At 48.4% G+C, this 21,361-nt stretch overlaps 1 protein-coding gene across 1 annotated transcript in view; it reads left to right on the top strand.

The window, feature by feature from the left end:
• Window positions 1-21,361, top strand: part of MTBP (MDM2 binding protein) — a 95,933-nt gene that overhangs the window by 67,603 nt on the left and 6,969 nt on the right. Inside the window, exons 17-21 of the mRNA XM_088453125.1 lie at window positions 4,478-4,573; window positions 9,104-9,361; window positions 9,891-10,122; window positions 16,319-16,432; window positions 18,891-18,956. Of these exons, the coding sequence (XP_088309251.1) occupies window positions 4,478-4,573; window positions 9,104-9,361; window positions 9,891-10,122; window positions 16,319-16,432; window positions 18,891-18,956 (766 nt within the window). The remainder of the gene's footprint in view (window positions 1-4,477; window positions 4,574-9,103; window positions 9,362-9,890; window positions 10,123-16,318; window positions 16,433-18,890; window positions 18,957-21,361) is intronic.

The raw sequence follows: 21,361 nt of genomic DNA, 5'->3' as shown, positions 1-21,361 counted from the left end.
TTCATTTAGAATTTCCTTTCTGTCTTTCTTTTATTGTACGTCCATGGATTCGGTCACACTTGGCTAAACTTGTTCTAGTTGACGTGGGAGAGATTGCGAGCAGTGTAATGTGTACTTAAACTTTGTGTGAACTTCCAGGCTCGGAGGTGCCAGCCTTTTGTATAGGAGTGTGAAAGCATGGCTCATGTGTATATACCCACTGCTCAGACCACCAAGCTGTGGGCGCAGTGAAGATGGGACACGATGGCTGATGACACGTAGAATTCTTTGCATTTCTTAATTGGTTCACATTGCTTGTCACCGAATGTACGTTACTGTTCCCGAGCAGCAATGCCATCTAGCTACCGCTTGGTAAAGGTGTATATAAGAATATATTAAGGGCCTGATTCTGAGTTGGGAGGAAAGCAAAATGGAGCCAGTAACTTTGCACCTGGGGCAGATGTAACATGTGCGGAGAGTAAGATTTGGGAGGGGCGCGTCCTAGCTCAAATCTAAATCGCAGTGTAAAAATAGGTGCCCAGCATTTGTGGGTTACATGCAAAAACCACCAGTGTTTACCATGAATGCAAAAGCAATAAAGGTATTTGCACCCCCAGTATTGCAGTATGGTTTGTCTAGGTGCAAGGTTACTCCTGTTTTTTTTTTTCCTCTCTCCCAGTTCTGAGTACATGTACTGATAGACATATTTACAAAGGTGTTACTATTTTTACTGCATAATCTTAAAATATTATGCACTGTGAATTGTTCAATAAAAACAAACAAAGGGTAAAGGCCCCCATACACGGCACGCTATACGTGCCGATCTGACGGATCAGCGCGATATAGGTGCTGTATCGTGCCGTGTATGGGCACGATATCGTACCTGATATCGTGCTGCGCGCTTCCGCGGGATCGTAAATCGCATCCCCAGGTCTTCCTGCATGTTCATCTGATCTGGGATGCGATGTACGATCTCATTCAGATGAAGGAGGGGGTAGCCGGCGTATCGTGCGGTCTGCGGGGACCGCACGATTGCCGGTGGTGACAGCACGATCCGTCTGACGGATCTGCTGTCGCCCTACACGGACAGCGTATGGCCACCTTACCTTAAACTTCTCATCTGTATTTAAGTGCTAGGGAACCATACTAATAAAATATCTAATATCAACAATTGTGGCCTAAAAATTGCAGTGTTTGCGCTGACTCTGACAATGAAATCAGGGGACGCCTTAACAAAAAAATAAAAAAATTACCGGGTAGCGCAGGACGCACTAGCTCACAGGAGTTGGGTGGTGACGCTGATGGACATTGGAATCCTGGCATGGCATGGCTGGCCTGGCTGTGTATGCAGGGGTCGGGCACAGTCACCAGGCCAACGTCTGCTTCAAACTGTTACCCTGTTTAAATCTGAAGGCTTTGGGCTTGCCACCCACCGGTATGGCCAAGGACTGCGTACGCCCATTCTGATGCAAATTACAAGATGGCAGCAAAAAGTACAGTTAGATACTGCCTAGTAAATTGTATCTAGGCAATGGTTAATTTAAATATATGTGCGGCATAGGGCCGTATTCAATTAGCGGTGAAAAGTCCGTTAACGGCGATAATTTATCGCCGATGTCATTTTCGCCATTTTCACTTATCCCCATATTCAGTTTCGAAGACTTCGCAGGTGCGAAAAGTCTTTGTCAAAGAAGGGGGATAACTTTTCACCATAGAATAGGTGGCGCAAAAAGTACAGAATTGGGGTTTTGGGGTGCAGACTTTAAAAAAGTACCCTGCAGCCCTTGGAATGACCCCTAAAAGTTATCTGTCAAAATTTTTAAAAAAGTAGCATAGGACACCCCAAAATCAGTGGTTTTGTTTTGGGGGCAAAAAAATAATTGGGGGACAAACTTTAAAAATAGCGAAATAGACTCAGGTTGGGGTCCCCAAATATGAGGCAGGCATTTTTTAGAATGCGGTGGTTGCGGAAGGTGAATTTTTGAAGAATTTTTAAAGTTCACTTTAGGGACTTCAAAATATGCTTGCACCCATTTTTATGTACCCCAAATTTGATGGGACTAGTTGTTTTCCCCCCCAAAATTTTGCTAAATGCTATTATTCACCACCTTTACAAAGTCGCATAAAAGCACCTGCCAACACAGTTTAAAAACCCCAACTACCTTTAGCAGGCCAATTCGGGGGTACCCATAGTGATCCCCATGTCAGACTATCTTTTGGGGGGATGACAGGCTGATTTCCCCATAAGTGACAGGACTTTTCGATACTTACCTCTTCGCCGGGTCCCGTTTTCGCTGATTCCTAATTGAATACGGGGATACGCGGGTGCGCGCCCGATACTTTATCCCCAGGAAAAGTTGCGATGACGGCAAAAAGTCCGACCTCTGACTTTTTGCCTCTAATTGAATATGGCCCTTAGTATTTTTAATTTTATGTTAAAAATAATCCCCAAAAATCATAATTTAAGGGAGACCTTTTACTAAATAACATTGTGCTTCCCTTCCCCTTATATTGGTGACTAATCATCCAGCTGGTCTTCATTCTGCTAGTAGTGCAGGGGGCTTTCCTGTATGAGGCCAAGGGACCCTTTCAAATAAAGTTTTAACCTATAGATTTGTGTGAATGTTAGTATTTAATGTGTAAGATAACTTGTATTTAGGTGTATCGGTCTGTGGGGGCTCCTCAGTTCAGAGCCATGTGACGCTGGACATCACCACGCCGTCCAGCTGCACACGTTACTGTTTAATGTGCCCTCATTTTCCTATGCCCCCCTATTGCAGGGATAGGCAACCTGGGGCACTCCAGTTGCTGCGGAACTACACTTCCCAGCATGCCCTACCACAGTTTGAACATGCCCTAACAACAAAACTGCGGCAATGCATGCTGGGATGTGTAGTTCCACAGCAGCTGGAATGCTATAGGTTACCTACCCCTGTGCATCCGTAAAGGTGACTTTTTTTTTTTACCTAATTAGGGTAGTAGGAATACACCATAAACTACTCCCTGCTGGCCCTGTGCATGACCATGACACATCCACTTCTCCACCAGAGTGGCCATTACACAGCATTGGAAGGATCCCTCCCCTCCCCCAGCTATCACAGTGGCCATTACACAGCATTGGAATGATCCCCTCCCCCAGCTATCAGAGCAGCCATTACACAGCACTGGAAGCATCTCTCCCCTCCCCCAGCTATCAGAGCGGCCATTACACAGCACTGGAAGCATCCCTCCCCTCCCCCCCCCCCCAGCTATCAGAGCGGCCATTACACAGCGTTGGAAGCATCTCTCCCCTCCCCCAGCTATCAGAGCGGCCATTACACAGCGTTGGAAGCATCCCTCCCCTCCCCCAGCTATCAGAGCAGCCATTACACAGCATTGAAAGCATCTCTCCTCTCCCCCGGCTATCAGAGCGGCCATTACACAGCATTGGAAGCATCCCTTCCCCGGCCATAGCAATGAGCGGCCATTACACAGCATTGGAAGCATCCCTCCCCTCCCCCAGCTATCAGAACGGCCATTACACAGCGTTGGAAGCATCTCTCCCCTCCCCCAGCTATCAGAGCGGCCATTACACAGCATTGAAAGCATCTCTCCCCTCCCCCGGCTATCAGAGCGGCCATTACACAGCACTGGAAGCATCCCTCTCCTCCCCCCCAGCTATAAGAACGGCCATTACACAGCGTTGGAAGCATCTCTCCCCTCCCCCAGCTATCAGAGCGGCCATTCCACAGCATTGAAAGCATCCCTCCCCTCCCCCGGCCATCAGAGCGGCCATTACACAGCATTGGAAGCATCCCTCCCCTCCCCCGGCTATTAGAGCGGCCATTACACAGCATTGGAAGCATCTCTCCCCTCCCCCAGCTATCAGAGCGGCCATTACACAGCATTGGAAGCATCTCTCCCCTCCCCCAGCTATCAGAGCGGCCATTACACAGTATTGGAGGCATCCCTCCCCCGGCCATAGCAATTAGCGGCCTGTTACAGTGAGTGCCTGGCCGCATTCTCTCTGTGATCAGTCCTGCAATATTAGCGTGGTTTTTTTCTGTTTGCCTTTTTGTCTACTGAATTCTAATCACATATACAATTTCTCTTTCCCCGGACATTGTTTTTCCCCTCAAGTTTTATGTTTATTTTGCATTTATTTTTATTTTTTTTCAAATCTGTTGCCTGTTTCTGGGACATCCATTATTTTATATGGTCTTTTGGGAGTTCAGCTTTGACAGCGTAACAGACGAGGGTGATCGTTGTAAAGGTAACAAGTCACGCGGGGCTGAGCAAGCGTATACAAACAGTATGTGTGATGAGCTTGTCGCTTTCTATTAGGCTCCTACTTCTCCAAGTCCGTAGAGATTTCAGCTCCCCAAGTTCATGTGGCTTGTAGAGTTTGGTGTGAGGTCTTGAATAAATAATGTGAGGGCGATGCTACAGAACCACCATTCAGTTCTTCTTTTTCTGACTCCATTCTCTCCGTGCCTTCTCCTCTTCCTTTATCCTCTAGAGACAACGCGTTTCTGTTAACGCCACAGCTTACCCCGCGGAAACTGAGAGGTCTGCCTTTCCGAAAAGCCTCTGAGTGTCATTACCATGGACTTGAGTAAGTACTCTGCGCAGTTTTGTGTTTTCAGTTTGTTCTTTTAATTGTCCAATTACTGTATGAATTTAAAAAAGGGGACTGACTGTTATATTGGTGAAAGTTCTAAAATGCATCAGATCGGAGCGATGATGGTGGTATGTCATCGGAACGGCATGGAAATTCTCGTAACGGCAGGACACACGGCTCGTTTTACCTCGCACCCCGTATGTGTGCATATTTTAATGGGTATACGTTCAGGAAGCCGGGCGCCGCAATGCCGACACCTGGCTTCCCAACTATTTAATCCCGGCGAGGGTTAAATGACAGGCGTCTAGATCTAGACGCCTGTCATTTTACCGACGCCGGGAGACCGGCACCCAGCATCCCGATCGAAGTGTTTAGGTTAGGGGCTTCTGGGTGGAACTTAGGGATAGGCTAGGGGAGGGAGGGTTAGGTTTAGACACAGGGGGGAGGAGGTTAGGGTTAGGCACCCTAAAGTAGGGTTAGGGGGTAGAATTAGATTAGTTTTTACTTACCTTTAGGACGATCAGGATTTCCTCCTCCGTCGGGTTGATATTGCCGGGATTTGTACTGCCGGCCTTGCGGCCGGCGGTGAATCATACCGAATGCGGCAATGTGAGCTCCAGCAATCACTCTGAATTGAGTATGGCTTTTATAGTCCACAAGTCTTATATATTTGTTTGTTTTTTTGTATTTTGAATGTAACTGAAGTGGATACTCCTTAATGTCTGAGCATTAGGTTTATTCTTATATCTTTGTTAAGCTGTCTTATAGCCTGAGAACCTCAAGATTAGTCTAATTAAATAGTAACTAATAATACCAATAACTAGAAATAGATGGACCTGACACAGGTGTTGAAATTTAAATAGGGTCACCGCTTTTATTCACTTTTTAATTAATAAAAAGACTGGCTAAAGAAAACATTGCGAATCTCTGCTGTTGCCCAGATGTACTATTTGCTATCAATGGCAGAGCGGCTGTACGCCCCCCTCCCCCCCGACGCAAAGTGATCCGCGAAGGCTTACACTCCTCTGTGTTAGTATAGCATTACTGGGGGCCCAACTATAATGGTCCAGGTCTTCATAGCTCATCCTGTGAGAGGGAAGGTGACCCCAAAGCTGCCACCTGCGCCCCCTGTTGGTTGCTGAGAAGCAATGCTTTCCCGCCTTGCTCTCATTTTATACAAATTATTAGACGAAAAGACACCAAGCACCCAGAATGCACCAAAGCGGTAGGGTGGGTGGGGTGTCCTAAAGCACAGAGGAAGTCCATGCACTTTACCGCACCCTTAATAACTTCCTAAGACCCTCCCCACCTAGTGTTAATTCTAGTGTGGACAGGGCGGCTCTCCCTGTAGGGCACGATGCCTGCGTGCCCGAAAATGGGCCATGGTCACTAGAAAATGGGGTGTATCCTTAATCCGTGCCACCTTTTCATCACTTTAGGGTTAGGCACTATGGGAGGAGGATTAGGTTTAGGGTGTGGGAAGGGGGGAGTTGGGTTGAGGCACTAAGGGGGGAGGTTAGGTTTCGGCATTGGAGGGGAGGTTAGGTTTCGGCACCGGGAAGGGATGCAGGCGTTGGTATTCTGACCGCCGGGATCTTGAGCGCCAGTATCCCGTACCCAACCACATGGACAGGGCCGTTTTTAGTGGCGGGCAAACCGTACAATTGCACAGGGTGCTCCTCCTCCGACCCCTACTGTCACTCAGTCCGCTGCACTCGCCGCTCCTTCCTAACGGTCTGTCCCAGCGCATGTAAACTTTACTATCTTCTGCTTGTTTGAGCGGGGCGCAATTTGACTGTATACACTGGGAGCCCCATCCCCTAGAACAGCCCTGCCCATGGATGTAGGTCCAGGGCCAAATAAAAAATTTTATGGTCACAGTGATGGGAAAAACCTGTGCTGGTTTATGCCAAACATAAAATAAGTGAATGAAAAGCATTGAGACCCTGCTGACCACCACATAACTATACCGAAGGATGGCAGCTCAGCACAACTTCATTGAATCATTTTTACTGCGTTTTTCAATATGAAACATCTGGCCCAGAGGTGCCACGAAAAAAAATTGCTGATACTAGGCTGTTTTAGCAGGGCGCCACACCTCTACTGCGCAATTTTAAAACTGTAAAATGCACCCTGTCCATATGGCAATGCCCTGCTGAAACAGCTTGCTGGGTGCCGTCTCCACCTGCGGGCATTGGAATCCCGTGGGGTGGGGTATAGATTTCATGCGCATGCAGCAGGGGGGGGAAGCTTTAGGGCTGCTCAGCATCTACATGAGATCCTGGCACGTTCCTTACTGTGACGAAAAGAGGGCACATCTTAAGGCCACACCCCCTCTTGGAGTGACCAGGCTCCCTCTTTGGAGTATCATAGTGTTCACGCCAGGACCAAAGAGCCGTGGTTCAGGAAAGTTTGGGAACCACTGAGAGGATAGAGAAATGGATGTTCCGCACTAGCTATAAATGACAGCCCAGATGGAGACATTCAATCTGTGCAATGATTGCAGACAGAAAAAGGCGTGTAAGTAGTCTGCGTGAGGCGCATCGCTTTAAAAAAAAAAAAAGGCTTAGACCCTGTCACGGGGCAGTGAGTGCGAGTTAGTCGCACCTTCCTTTCTGTTCATACGTTGCTGATCATGCGTAGTGCAGCGACGTGGATTTTTGTGGTCTGCAGTTGGACCTGAATGCAGATGTGTTACGCCAAACAGCCCTTCTCCGTGAGTCATGTACAGGGTTTCTTTTACGCGTCTTAGTTGCAGCGCGGTGCGACAGCCCTGATTAATTTGATGTGCGGCACTTGCATATCTGCGTGCGACTGAGTCTGTATACGAAACATGACGGAACTTGGCATGAAAGAAAGCCACGGCCGCTGAAAGGTAGCCCTACGTATGCCGGTTCAGACCCCGTCGCACACAGATATACAATTGTCGCACATCAAATTAATCCGTGCAGTCTCGGGAGGGATTTTTCGCAATGCGTTGCGATTTAAGTCGCACATTCCAGTGAAAAAGATGCAAAAAATATGCTACACCTATCGGCGTAGCTCACTCGTGCCGCATGGTGTATTGCGGCAAGAGCCTAAAGTTACTTAATATTGATATTCGATTTTTGTAAATTTTTAATAGATTCTAAATCGAATTTGTTTCTGGGGCTAAAGGTCGATTTCATAATCGATGTTGTGTTTCTGGGGCTAAAGGTCGATTTCATAATCGATGTTGTGTTTCTGGGGCTAAATTACACATTTACTGAAACTGAAAAACACAAAATTATTGTTAGTGATTTAGCCCCAGAAACACAACATCGATTTTGAAATATACCGCTTGGTGTGCGAGGACACAGCCTTACAACTCAAAGTCCAGGTAATACATGGCTACGGACGCATGACATTGAAACCATAACGGAAGAAATGTCTGTCAGTCGATCTCCTCTAGATTGTAAGCTCTGACGGGCAGGGCCCTCTCTTCTCATGTGGTTCTCCTCCCACTGATACCATCACCTCCTCCCCATTACCCACTTTCATGGGTCGGCTGGCGCTGGTTTTGTGGCTGTGATGTCTGTATGTGTCGCAGCGTTCACATAGCGTGTATCCCATGTTCTGCGATGTTTTACCCTATGGGGCAGATACAATTAGCCGCGGGATTTACCCCGCGACTAATTACCGGCCTAAATTCCCGAGGCGTGGGGTAATGCTATTCAAATAAATAGCCTTTTTCCCACGCCGTAAAATCGGGACTCACGCGCGGAAACACACTGATTCCGCATAAACTGCGGAATCAATGTGTTTTTTCCTCGCGCGCTAGGTCAATTGGACAGATTGGACTCGCGCGCGGGAGTCCCTGAGACCCCCTGAGTCCCTGAGATCTCTGCTAATTGAATAGGTCCAGCGTGGCAATTAGCCGCCGGGTAAATCCTGCGGCTAATTGAATCTGCCCCTATAAGCCTCTTGCATTCTTCTTGTTTTGTTTTTTACATCACTTCTGGTCATGTGCCATGTACGGCGCTGCGGACGCCTTGTGACGCCTTATACTGTAAATAATGGATGATAAATTATTAGGAAAATAAGAGTCAGAGCCTTGGAAGAATACTCTGATTCCTATATATATATTTTGATCCCCGGGGGCTTTTAAACTAGCCCAGAAGCCAGCAGTTATCAGGGATTTTTTTTATACCTGGCGATAAAGACCCCGTTTTCGCGTTCACGGGAGTGAATGCACACCGGTCCGTGAACATCACAGATTCTGTGTGTTTTCAGGAGGAGAATTTTTTCTATTTTTTTATGCATATAAGAAAACTGGATGTAATTTGAATTGAGTGACAAAAAAACTCCCGCAAAATTAACAGGGCTAATTGAATCCCCCCTTAAGTGTGGAAGGTTGATTGATCTCCTGCGGGCACCATGCATTGAGGTGGGATCAGTAACTGACCTATACAGAGCAGTGTGAAGTTGCTGCATTTTATATATTAATATTGCATAACATTCCGGTATATCGTAACCAGTACGTGAATGTTTTTTTGTCCTCTCCAGGTATTGCCTCGATAACAGGAAGGCGTTAGATCGTGATGTCGCATTCTCAGAACTACAGTCCCGTCTTATTCGCTATGAAACGCAGACGACCTGCACCAGGGAGTGCTGCCCTCTCCCATTTGCCTTGAGTCCTCTCCCATCTCCTGCTCTCCTCTCCGAGCCAGGCAGCGTCCCGGACGGAGAGTCTCTGCAAGGAGCGGACCCGCTGCGGCTGAAACGGCGCTCCAGGGACCTGGATGGGTTCATAGCCAGCAAAAGGTAGAAAGCTGGAGTTCGTCGCTTATAAATTCTATACAGTAGATGCCTCCTTTTTTAATTATTCGTCTTCACTTCAGAAGTTTATTTTTTTTTATTTTTTACGGTAGTGGCGACTGAACACCCTGTTGCCACTCCGAGCTTTGGAATGTTCACATCAGGACAGAGTATTTCAGGAGAGGAAGGCAGAGATCTGTCCTATGATTGTATTAGTGAGGACAGGGCAGCTGCTGACACGGCCAGGGCCCGGGGTGTGCACACAGGGATGGAGAATAGGAGAAAGAAAGATCAAATATACATTATAAGTGTTATGGTTCCTTAATACTTATTATATATCGGAATGACAGCTGCCTTCGTAGCCACAATTCCATCCAGGGAAAAATGGCCTTTTCAGTGTCGTTTATTGTGGGAAATCTGTTTGTGATCGGGGAGGGTTTGTTTCAGCATAATACGTATATGTGGGTGAGCAGTAAATGTGCTCTTGTAAAATAAAAAAAAAATATGTATATTATATATGTTTGTCTGACTCCAGGATGGTGAAATCTGAAAGCTCGGACTCCCTGGCGTCGTTTGCCAGCGAAAGTAGTGGTCCTCTCCCGCCACCATCAAGAGTGATCCGTCCACGCGCCGACAGAACGGCACCAGTACCGGCTTCTGCCAGGCCAAGTTTCGGTACCCGGGTGGCATCTCTCAGGAGCCAACCTGCTCAGTCCGAGCTGAGCGTCAGACCAGAACAGGAGTCTAGATCTCAGAAGCACAACCGGGTAATAAGCTCCAGCTGTCTTCCTACGTGTGCCGCCATGCTGGCTTTGGTAATAAATAATTTATTATTATTTATCGCCAGTCATTTATGTCGTTATGCCGCACTTTGCAGAGTATTAGTCATTCACACTATTGTCTGCCCCGGCGCAGATTACAATCTATATTCCCGATCACAGGAACACGTATACATATACACTAAAATGTATATTCTGTCATATACCAGTTTAACCTACCGGTATGTTTTTGGATTGTGGGAGGAAACCCACACACGCATGAGAAGAGCATACAAACTCTACACATATAGGGCCGTGGTGGGAATCGAACTCTAGACCTCCTCTACGCCACGAGCGCTGGGAACGGGTGTAATGCCGCAGCGCTGTTTTACGTGTGCTTAAACGGAAAGAGCCGCTAGTTCATGAAGGGTAACATTTCATTTCCCCTGCTCTGAAGCTTAGGATGACTGTGGTTATCAATAGGTTGGATGCAGCTGGTAACAGACCACATAACAGAACAAAGTAAATCCCTAGATCAGCATAGAGGATCGATTGTAGTAAAGAGCTTCTGCAGACTTCAGACGTTTCCCCTATTTATTAACCTCCTTGCACAGTACAGAGAGGTCCTCATACACCTGGGCTGTAGGCGCACCAAATGGCCCCTCTTGGCACGCCAGGATCCTTGCGACGTAGTCACAGCAAGCATATTTGTTGCAAAACTACCATCTTCTCACCACGGCAAAATGACATTGCTAGCGTGCTTTGACCACAGGGGCTGTGGCGCTGTTACATCTGTGTGCGACTAAGTAACAAAACTGTGTAAAAAAAAAAAAAAAAAAAAAGGGTCCCGATACGAGCGGCCGCAGCTGTTCTCCCCCAACCCCCCAGGTTCCATTATGCTGAAACTGCAGCTTTTGCATAAGTTGTGCCAATTGCTTTGCAGTTTCGCATCTCTAATACACTGTGTGCGGCTTTGTGTGCGACTAAGGCACGATATTTAGTGAAAAAGTCTGATGCACGACCCGTGTCAGGGCGTCTGTCCTGCCAAGCATCATGTGCTGGGTGTATGAGGACACACCTCTGTATATACAGTAGCACCTACATATTACACACACTTTACAGAGAGTATTTAATCCTCTCTTGGTGACGCAACCAATTCACACATTTTAGCTGTTCTGCATCAGACTTTTAAATACTGTATTATAATAATAATACATATCAAACCTAGAGCTACTATAGATTCTCTCTGGTTTTTCAATCAAACCTCACGTAGGCGGGTATTTATACAGGCTTGGAGAGAGAAAAAGTTCCAACCAATCAGCTCTTGTCATTTTTTTAAACACCGTCTGTAAAATTGTAAGTTAGAAGCTGATTGGTTGGCACTTTATCTCACACAATTGGATCTCTCTCCCAGCTTAGATTAATACCCCCTTAAGTATTGTGAAGACACCGATAGGTATTAGGACTAGTGTCAGCTCTCATGCAGGAGGAGGGCAGAACCTGATCTCCATCAGCCCGAGAACTCTTCAGTAGCCATTATGACAACAGAGGAGGACGAGGAGGGGATTGCGCTATTATCCTGCTGAGAAGAGACAAAATTTTGCAAAAAAAATGTTTTCAGGGGGATGTTTAAAATATTAAAGTCCTATTTTTTTTATAGGATAACAGCTTAATTATAATTTTTACATTGAAATAGAGATAAGGATGCGTGGTGGATGGGGGGGTGGGGTGCGAGCGTTTGCGGTGCACTCTTATTCATTTTCATATTTTACTGTTATTAATTTAGGGCGTATCCACCCCGGCGATCTAGAGCCGTGGGAACTGTGAGCGCGATGTTTATCTCCTTGCCCTAAGTGAGTTGGTTGCTGCTATTGCCACAATCTCATTAGGGTTCTTTTTTAATGATAACGTTTTGATATTTAGTCTGGAGTCTCGAGAAATAAATTGGCTGTAGAATGTATACTATTTTAGCTTTCTTTTAATGTTCTGCATCAAAGTCCCGGCAGGCGTTCGGCTCCGAGTGATGGGGCGCACTGCTTGGGCCATCGCCTGAATGATCAGTCGATGTGCTATTTATAGGGTGCATTGAGGTGTATTTCAGACGCAGCCCGACATTAAACTTCTATCTCAAGCAGACGTTCATGGAAGAGCGAGTGCCGTACGCTACAGTAGGCGACTTGTAATCCGGATACTTCAATTTATCTCTTATTCACAAGTGGAAGAGACCGGGCTGCCAGTACACGTGGCAGAAATAACAAACTTACCAGAAACTTATGGCGCATACAGGTAAAAACATAGGGCCTGATTAGTCGCAGGCAGCGCCAATGTTCACCGAGTTGAGTAAGTTTTCAAACTTTTTTTGCCACTTTGCGACAATCCCGGAAAACTTGCACAGCACATGCATTCCGCGTTGCGTACGTACAGAAGCGCAGTTGCGATTGAGATGTACGGCCTCTGAAATGTATTGGAAATGTGGTGGACGTTCCTTTGTAGTGACCTGGGAGGTGACTATTAAGCCGCACGGAGGAGCAGTGTCTTATGGGATAGGAGCGGACGCGTTACTGAATTGGATTTCAAATTTGCAGTTTTAATCGCTAACATTGGGGGCCATAAGCTGCCGTAAATTCTGCACGATCATCGGCCGTATAAGTTTTGTTGGTGATACTAATGACGGCATCTGTAGATGCACCAAGCTATAAAACAGCGCCTATAGACGCCCCAAGTGGGCCTTGCAGACCTGTCACAGTCAGACTCACCTCTTGTATGCCAAGGGAAGGGCTGATATTAGCATAAAGTTGCAGAAACCACTACAGCAAAAGGCTCTGACGCTGTCACAGCAGCCAGCGGCAGAGGTCCAGGCCCTTCGTTCAGCCTTGCCCGGACTTCCCATGGCAGCTCACTTTTGAGAAGTGATTTAGAGGTCACTGGCTTGTAAAGTTTTAGAAGACAAATAGACCTCTGGTTTCATAGTTTGACATTTTATGGCCTTTAATAACCCAACTATCCATAGTGACTAAAAATAGAACGATTTCTGCTGCAATATCGGTTACTTTTATAAATTCCCAGAGCTTTTCAGGAAGTAATAGACTGAAAGAATGAGGAAGGTTATGATGCGGTTCTTTAACTGGGCACTGTGTCCTGTCCCTATAATAGCAAGTATGTGCCCCCTCAGGAGTGACTGTGCCAAGAGCTCTTCACACATACAATGGATGGATGCCCTGTCCGTATAATATGTAGCTTTGCTTCCAGGTATATTGGTATGCAGTCGGGAAGCCGGCGGACCTAATCCCGACAGCCGGCTTCCCGACTGCTTAATCCGGCGAGGGTTAAATGACAGGCGTCTAAATCTAGACGCCTGTAATTTTACCGACCCCGGGAGACCGGCGTCCGGCATCCTGATCGAAGTGATGCCGAATGCGGACAGCCACAGTGGGGGAGGCTTGGGGTTAGGTGGTCAAAACTTGCCAACTTTGACCATGAAAGCAGTGATGGTGAAATGAGTTAAATATATTAAAGAGTTGTTTAAGGTCAGTAGTTGGAGCTGAGAAGAATTATATTTGTGCTAGAGCCAATGTAGTATGAACAGGGCCGATGCAAGGTTTCTTGGCACCCTAGGCATTTCTTCAACCTTGCGCCCCCCACTCGGATAGCTACACAAGCCCTTATGCAGTCCCCCAGGTAGTGGTCCCTCTATGCAGTGCCCATTATGTAGTGGTCCCCTCCGTTGCAGTGCCCCCCCGTAGTGGCCCCCCCCCGGTGCAGTGCCCCCCCCCTCCCGGTGCAGTGCCCCCTTGTAGTGGCTCCCCCCGGTGCAGTGCCCCCCTGTAGTGGCTCCCCCCGGTGCAGTGCCCCCTGTAGTGGCTCCACCCGGTGCAGTGCCCCCCTGTAGTGGCTCTCCCCGGTGCAGTGGTCTCCCCCAGGTGCAGTGCCCCCCCTAGTGGTTTCCCCCTTTGGTGTAGTGCCCCCTTAGTGGTCCCCCCTTGGTGTAGTGCCCCCAGTAGTGGTCTAACCCCCCCACCCCACCCCCCCCAGGTGTAGTGCCCCCAGTAGTGGTCCCCCCCCCCCCCGGTGCAGTGCACCCAGTAGTGGTGTCCCCCCCCAACCCCCCCCCCCCGGTGCAGTGCCCCCAGTAGCGGTAACCCCTCCCCCCCCCCCCCGGTGCAGTGCACCCAGTAGTGGTGTCCCCCCCAACCCCCCCCCCCGGTGCAGTGCCCCCAGTGGTGGTCTAGGTGCCCCCCATCCCCCCTCCCCCCGGTGCAGTGCCCCCAGTAGTGGTTTCACCCATCACCCACTGCGGGAGCCGAAAAATGGAGCTAATGAGTGAGCTCCAGCCCGGCTCCGGTAGTGGGTGCAACAGCCAATGACAGTCTGTCCGACTCTCTTCGGCTGCTAAAACAAACACACAGCTGCCGGCGCTGTGATTGTTGCTATTAGTGTAGCGCAGGCTGCACTTAAGTGCGGTACGCACTACACATTATTCCAGAGGCGCCCTGCAGGGTCCGGTGCCCTTAGGCAGCTACCTAAGTTTGCCTAGTGGTAGCACCGGCCTGGTGTATGAAGCATAGTATCTGCAGCCACTGCTAAAGTGGGATTAAAGACCATTTTACTGCGTAAAGGTATGGTGCGCGCTCCCGTTTATCCCCGTATTCAGTATCAAATTAACGAAAACGGGAAACTCCGAAGTTGGATTTGCGTAAAGTTACGAATTTTTCCTTAAAATAATTGTAAGACCCCCCTAAAGTTGTAAAAACATGGGGGATCACTATGGGTACCCCCGTTTTCAACTTTGAATGAAAGTTGGGGATTTAAATAGCCGCAGCAGGTGTTTTTTCCCGACATTGAAGAAGTGATGCAGAAGAGCACTTAGGTTATTTTTTTCGTTTTTTTAAGTGGTCCCATCAAATTTGGGGTACATGAAAATGGGTGCTAGCATATTTTGATATCCCTAAATTAAGTTTTTAAAAATTCGGCATTTGTGCACCTGCCGCTATAATTCTATTCTAGAAAACACCTGCCGCATACATGCAGAATAGCCCTGAACCTATTTCCCTATTGTTTAACAATTTTTTTCCCAATTTTTTTTTTTGCACCCCAATTTTTAAATTTTTTGGGGTGTCCCTATTTTTTTTTTTTTTTACTTCTTTTGACACAGTTCTTTTTTAAATGTCAATCTCAGGGGTGCAGGCTATTTTTTTTAAGCCTGCACCCCTAAACCCCAATTCTGCACTTTTTTTCGACACCTATTCAATGGTGAAAAGTTATCACCGTTTTTTATCAAAGACTTTTCAAAACTGCGATAAGTCTTTGAAATTGAATACGGTGTAAAACTAAAACAAGTGATATTAACGCAAAAACGTTAAAAAGTGCTATATTAACGCAAAAAACGATGTTATCGCACCCATATTGAATACCCCTAATAGTATATTCGGAAGAACGGAAGGCTGTCTCTGCTTCCAGGCCTGGGGCTGTGGGTGAAGTGGAGACCTGGATTTGGTGAGATCATTGTCTCCTAAATGGATGAGATTTTGTTTCCATATAAAACGTAAGCTTTGCCTCTCGCCCAGTAGAGGTGCACAGGAAAACTTGCAATGCCGGAGCTGCTGTAATTGGCCCGACGGCATCACATGACTCTGCTTTGGATCTTCTCTTTCCCCTCCCCCTCCTCCCAAAAGGTCTTGTTTTGTGCCAGCGGGTTGGAGCATTTATTTGATGATGATGTAAATTCTAATGATGATGTCATAGAGGTGCAGTAAAAAAATAAAGTTTTTCTTTTTTTTAAACATTGTGAGTTTGGAGAATGGGCGGTGAGGGGCCTAGGCTAATAAATAAAAGGACGTTGTGCAGAATTAGGTCAGCAAGTTACGGCGTCCCGGACAATAAGATGGTGAAAGCCGGATCTGGATGTAACATTGGAAGATTGCTGCCCGCAGTCCTCAGTTCTTGTCCAGCGGTCATTTCTAACTGGAAATTAGACCGATCTTGAATTGCAAGATTTACGGGAGAATAGTGGCAATGTGTACCTGGGTTATATGCAGGAGCAAGGATGCAGATTAGCGCGACAAATAACACCCGTCTCAAACATAATCGTTAGATCCAAATTCAAGAGACACGTGAGCATTACAAAACATAACTGTCTGTTTATCTGTTTAAATAAAATTACCGTTGGTCATATATATATTTTTTTATATGTTTCTTATTTTCCCAGATGCTGAAGGAGGTAGTGTGCAGAACTCTTCAGAAGCATGGCTTACAGGAAGACCACCCCTGCTACGCTGCCTGCAGCCAACGGCTCTTTGACATATCCAAATTCTTCTTGAAGGTGCAGTGTATATGATAATGCACTTTGTATAGCTTTGATGTATCGCACAATTCTGTACATACAGGGAGCATTGCATCACTTACTCACATGGTCATTACCGCAGGCACCCAAATACATGCAGCCCATTGAAGGGGGGCTGGGTAGTAAGAAGCCAGTATGTACCTGGAGAACATAACCTCAGTGCAAATAGAGCCATGGTTACATTTGGGGGGTAATTCAGACCCGGTCGTTAGCGCCGATGCGCTGGGATCGGGTCGATGGCCCCCCACAGAGCATGCGCACGACAGCGCCGTCGTGCGTATGCGTGAGACCCGCTACGACCGACAGCGCCGGTCGTAGCGGGTATCGATCCAAAGGGGGCGAGCTGTCGATGTTGATTGACAGCTCGCCCCGTTTGGAAGGCGGGCCGGGGGGGGTGGCAGCCCAAACGGAGGCGTTCCCATGGGAACGCCTACCGTTTTTTGGCAGCCCCACTGACATCACTAGTGATGTCAGTGGAGAGCTTCCGGCTCAGACAGAGCCGAAAGCTTTCCGGGGCTTACGACAAGGGAGACCCTACCCTAGGGTCTCGTCGTAAGCCCCGATGGTCGCGATGGTCTTGACCATCGCGACCATCACCTTAGGCGGTCGTAAGGCTGTGGGTGTTAACCCACAGCCTTACCACCGCAAAGGAGGACGTCTTGAAAATTCAAGACGTCCTCCCCTCATTCAGACCGACCGCACGCTCTGTGCGACCGGCTCTGAATGAGGTCCTTGGTCCCAGCACGGCAATGGAATCTTATTTTAATTGAAAACGTGACTTTGAAAACGTATAAAATATTCATATTGTAAATTGTTGGCTCTTTTCTAACTGCAAAAGAACTATAGATTGCTGGGATGCAGCCGATTTCACTAGTGCATGTAATGGTAACCTAGACGCGGAGGAGGCTTTCGGAAAGCGTCTGTGACGCAGGGGTGGGCATAAGCTGCTGTTGAACTGCACGTCCCAGCTTGCACTGCAACAGTTTTAGAAGGGTCAAATGGCGAAACTGTGGCAGGGCATGCTGGTATGTGTAGTTCTACAACCGCTGGGGGACAGCTTATTGCCCACCCCTAGTCTAATACGTAAAACAGCAAAGGTTAATAAGAAAATGGTCATGTTACTGTGGACTATGGATTTAAGTGCCATGTTCACCCTCATAGATGAAGTCCCTTGCCATCTCTTCGGTTCATGTCATTTCCTAGTGGGCATCCTGGAGAATTGTGGCAGCTTCACTGCTGAGATTAGGATATAGCGTGACTGAAATGGATGTTGTAAAGAAACCCCCCCCATATTCCTAACTGATTAAATATGTGGTGACATAGGGACAGAGCATCTATTGTAGTCCTTCCTCATCTTCTACATTACTGAGGTGGGTGGGACTAGACAAAGCTGTAGCCAATCAGATTATTGGAATGATCACCTCAGCAGGAGAGGAATGTGCTGATCGTGTGGGAAGCCATGACCTTTAAGTTATTACTCACCAGGGTGCATCTGACAGAAGAATGACAGAGGGGAAGGAAGGGGGGGTTTAAGGCTGCCTGGTGTCATACTCTGCTCTATATGACACAAAGTTCATACAACTGCAGAATATGCTTCTTCGTCCAAGCATCCTACACACATTGACAGATGGTGGTATTAACTTTAAATATAAAACTTCATAAAATGGAGCTTTAAATCAAGATTGACAACCTAGTAGTACTCAGCCTGCAGCCGTTGCTGTTCTCTATTACTATCTTCCTTTGTTACTTTTGCTTTCATTTATTTTCTTTTCCTTTTCAAAATGATCTCATAAAGTTTTAACAGTGTAAACATGGAACTGATCAGAGGTCAGAATCTCCCACATAATCCAGTTTGTGGTGCTTGGGTTAAATTCTTATTGATTTATATTGCCAATGCTGTTCTACTTACCCCATCAAAACGGGAAGTAGTCGAGAAGCCGGCGGACGCAATGCCGACCGCCAGCTTCCAGACTATCTAATCCCGGCAAGTGTCAAATAACAGGCGTCGAGATCCCGACGCCTGTCATTAGACCTTTGCTGGGAGCCCGACACCCGGCTTACCGATCGAAGGTAAGCCGGGCGCGGACAACCGCGGGGTAGGTTAGGGGCTCCTGGGGGGGGGAAGTGTGGGTTAGGGTAAGGCACCCCCCCTGGGAGATTTAGGGTTAGGCTGCCGGGAAGGGGGGGTTAGGGTTAGGCACCCCTAAGGGAGGGTTAGGGGATAGAATTAGGTTAGTTGTACTTACCTTAAAGACGATCGGGATTTCCTCCTCTGTCGAGCTGGCGATGCCGAGATTGATTCCATCCAAACATTTATAAGGCACTACCCAGTTTAGCATAGGGTAAATAAGAATAAGTATGAGCCTGGAGGTGTATAGACCTGTAGGAGCTGTGGATTTGCACGACATTGATCCAGATCACATTTTCTCCCGCTCAGGACTTGAAGACCTCCCGAGGCCTGCACGACGAGATGAGGAAGGCTGCGAGTAATAACGCTAAGCAGGTGAGGTGATCTGTCCTCTGTACCAGGAGAGAATGACATGTTCTATGTAACTGAGACTTCAGATGGATAAATATTTATAGCTGTGAAGTTGACTGACCTTAAATATCTGTTTGTGAGCAGCTACTGTACAGCGTTATGCGGGGAGGAATCCCCCTCTAATTGTCTTTTTACTGTCTGTGATCTGTTCTCTGCAGGGCAATATTGTACCCATAAATTCAACAGAAGCTGTTGTTGGATTATTAGATAGAGCTGGAAAGCGCTAAGCCGGTCCCCTGCTTGTCCATATTGCACTAGGCCAGCCCCCTGCTCCCCTGCTTGTCCATATTGGGCTAAGCCGGCCCCCTGCTTGTCCATATTGGGCTAAGCCGGCCCCCTGCTTGTCCATATTGGGCTAAGCCGGCCCCCTGCTTGTCCATATTGGGCTAAGCCGGCCCCCTGCTTGTCCATATTGGGCTAAGCCGGCCCCCTGCTTGTCCATATTGGGCTAAGCCGGCCCCCTGCTTGTCCATATTGGGCTAAGCCGGCCCCCTGCTTGTCCATATTGGGCTAAGCCGGCCCCCTGCTTGTCCATATTGGGCTAAGCCGGCCCCCTGCTTGTCCATATTGGGCTAAGCCGGCCCCCTGCTTGTCCATATTGGGCTAAGCCGGCCCCCTGCTTGTCCATATTGGGCTAAGCCGGCCCCCTGCTTGTCCATATTGGGCTAAGCCGGCCCCCTGCTTGTCCATATTGGGCTAAGCCGGCCCCCTGCTTGTCCATATTGGGCTAAGCCGGCCCCCTGCTTGTCCATATTGGGCTAAGCCGGCCCCCTGCTTGTCCATATTGGGCTAAGCCGGCCCCCTGCTTGTCCATATTGGGCTAAGCCGGCCCCCTGCTTGTCCATATTGGGCTAAGCCGGCCCCCTGCTTGTCCATATTGGGCTAAGCCGGCCCCCTGCTTGTCCATATTGGGCTAAGCCGGCCCCCTGCTTGTCCATATTGGGCTAAGCCGGCCCCCTGCTTGTCCATATTGGGCTAAGCCGGCCCCCTGCTTGTCCATATTGGGCTAAGCCGGCCCCCTGCTTGTCCATATTGGGCTAAGCCGGCCCCCTGCTTGTCCATATTGGGCTAAGCCGGCCCCCTGCTTGTCCATATTGGGCTAAGCCGGCCCCCTGCTTGTCCATATTGGGCTAAGCCGGCCCCCTGCTTGTCCATATTGGGCTAAGCCGGCCCCCTGCTTGTCCATATTGGGCTAAGCCGGCCCCCTGCTTGTCCATATTGGGCTAAGCCGGCCCCCTGCTTGTCCATATTGGGCTAAGCCGGCCCCCTGCTTGTCCATATTGGGCTAAGCCGGCCCCCTGCTTGTCCATATTGGGCTAAGCCGGCCCCCTGCTTGTCCATATTGGGCTAAGCCGGCCCCCTGCTTGTCCATATTGGGCTAAGCCGGCCCCCTGCTTGTCCATGTGATGAAATTAAAAAATTCATAAATAAAAAGCGCATGGGGGCGTGGCTACGGTGTCTATAGAGTAGCACACGCAGGTGTGAGCTCTCCAGTGTAACTATCCTGTAACACCTCCTGTTTCCAACGCCCCGGGGATAGTGAACTGGGCAGAAGTCGGAGGTCCTGGAGAACCTGCTGCACTGGGTTTGGGAGCAATTCGCAGCCTCCTGAGCCTACTTAGAGGCAGACTTCCTGGCGGGTCACGTGGGACGCCGGTGGGCTCCGTGTCTCCGTGTGGTGCTGCTATAAACGCTGCCGCATACAGCCTCGCTGGACTCTCCCTACTGGCTGGCTTTGACACCCTGCCTTACCTGCTGCTGGATGCCCCTGCCTGCTGTCTTGATCTCCTGCATGGGTGCCTTTCTATCCTGAGGGCTGGATGTGCTGCTGGTCGCCGTTTTGTTTGCTGGGCTGTGTACTGAGTCTGTGGCTTCTCCTAATACAGATATAGTGCTTGGTGCTGCTGATACTGATATTTATCTGTTTTACACTACTATACTGCCTCACCTATTTACTATGGGGAAAACTCATCATGCTGCTGCAGCAGTGAAGCTGGAGCGCTATTCTCGCTCATCAACGCCGCACCAGCCGCCCCGAGATGAACGGGAAGTCTGTTCTCCTCCTGCGTCTCCTCTTGCCGATACTCTATCGGAGGACTCCTCTGTAGCTACCTTGCAGAGTGTGCTGGATGCAGTCACGGCCAGTGAGAAAAGGCTCACTGACGAGATAGGTCAGACTGCACTTTGCCGATCTATAATCCATCATGATCTGCACCGAGAGTCCGGGAGAGGTGGAAACACGGACTTCTACGCCTGAGGATACAGTATCCCCGTTAAAAGAGAAAGTGGCTGCTTTGGATTCTCAGATGGCTACGGTGCATAAGATGTCGGATATGGAGGGGCGCCATCGGCGTAACAACGTCAGATTT

The sequence above is a fragment of the Taudactylus pleione genome, unplaced genomic scaffold, assembly GCF_031769625.1.
Source record: "Taudactylus pleione unplaced genomic scaffold, aTauple2 ptg000571l, whole genome shotgun sequence".
Lineage (NCBI taxonomy): Eukaryota > Metazoa > Chordata > Amphibia > Anura > Myobatrachidae > Taudactylus > Taudactylus pleione.
The sequence above is the reverse complement of the archived record's forward strand: the minus strand, read 5'-3'. Positions and strand labels throughout refer to the sequence as shown.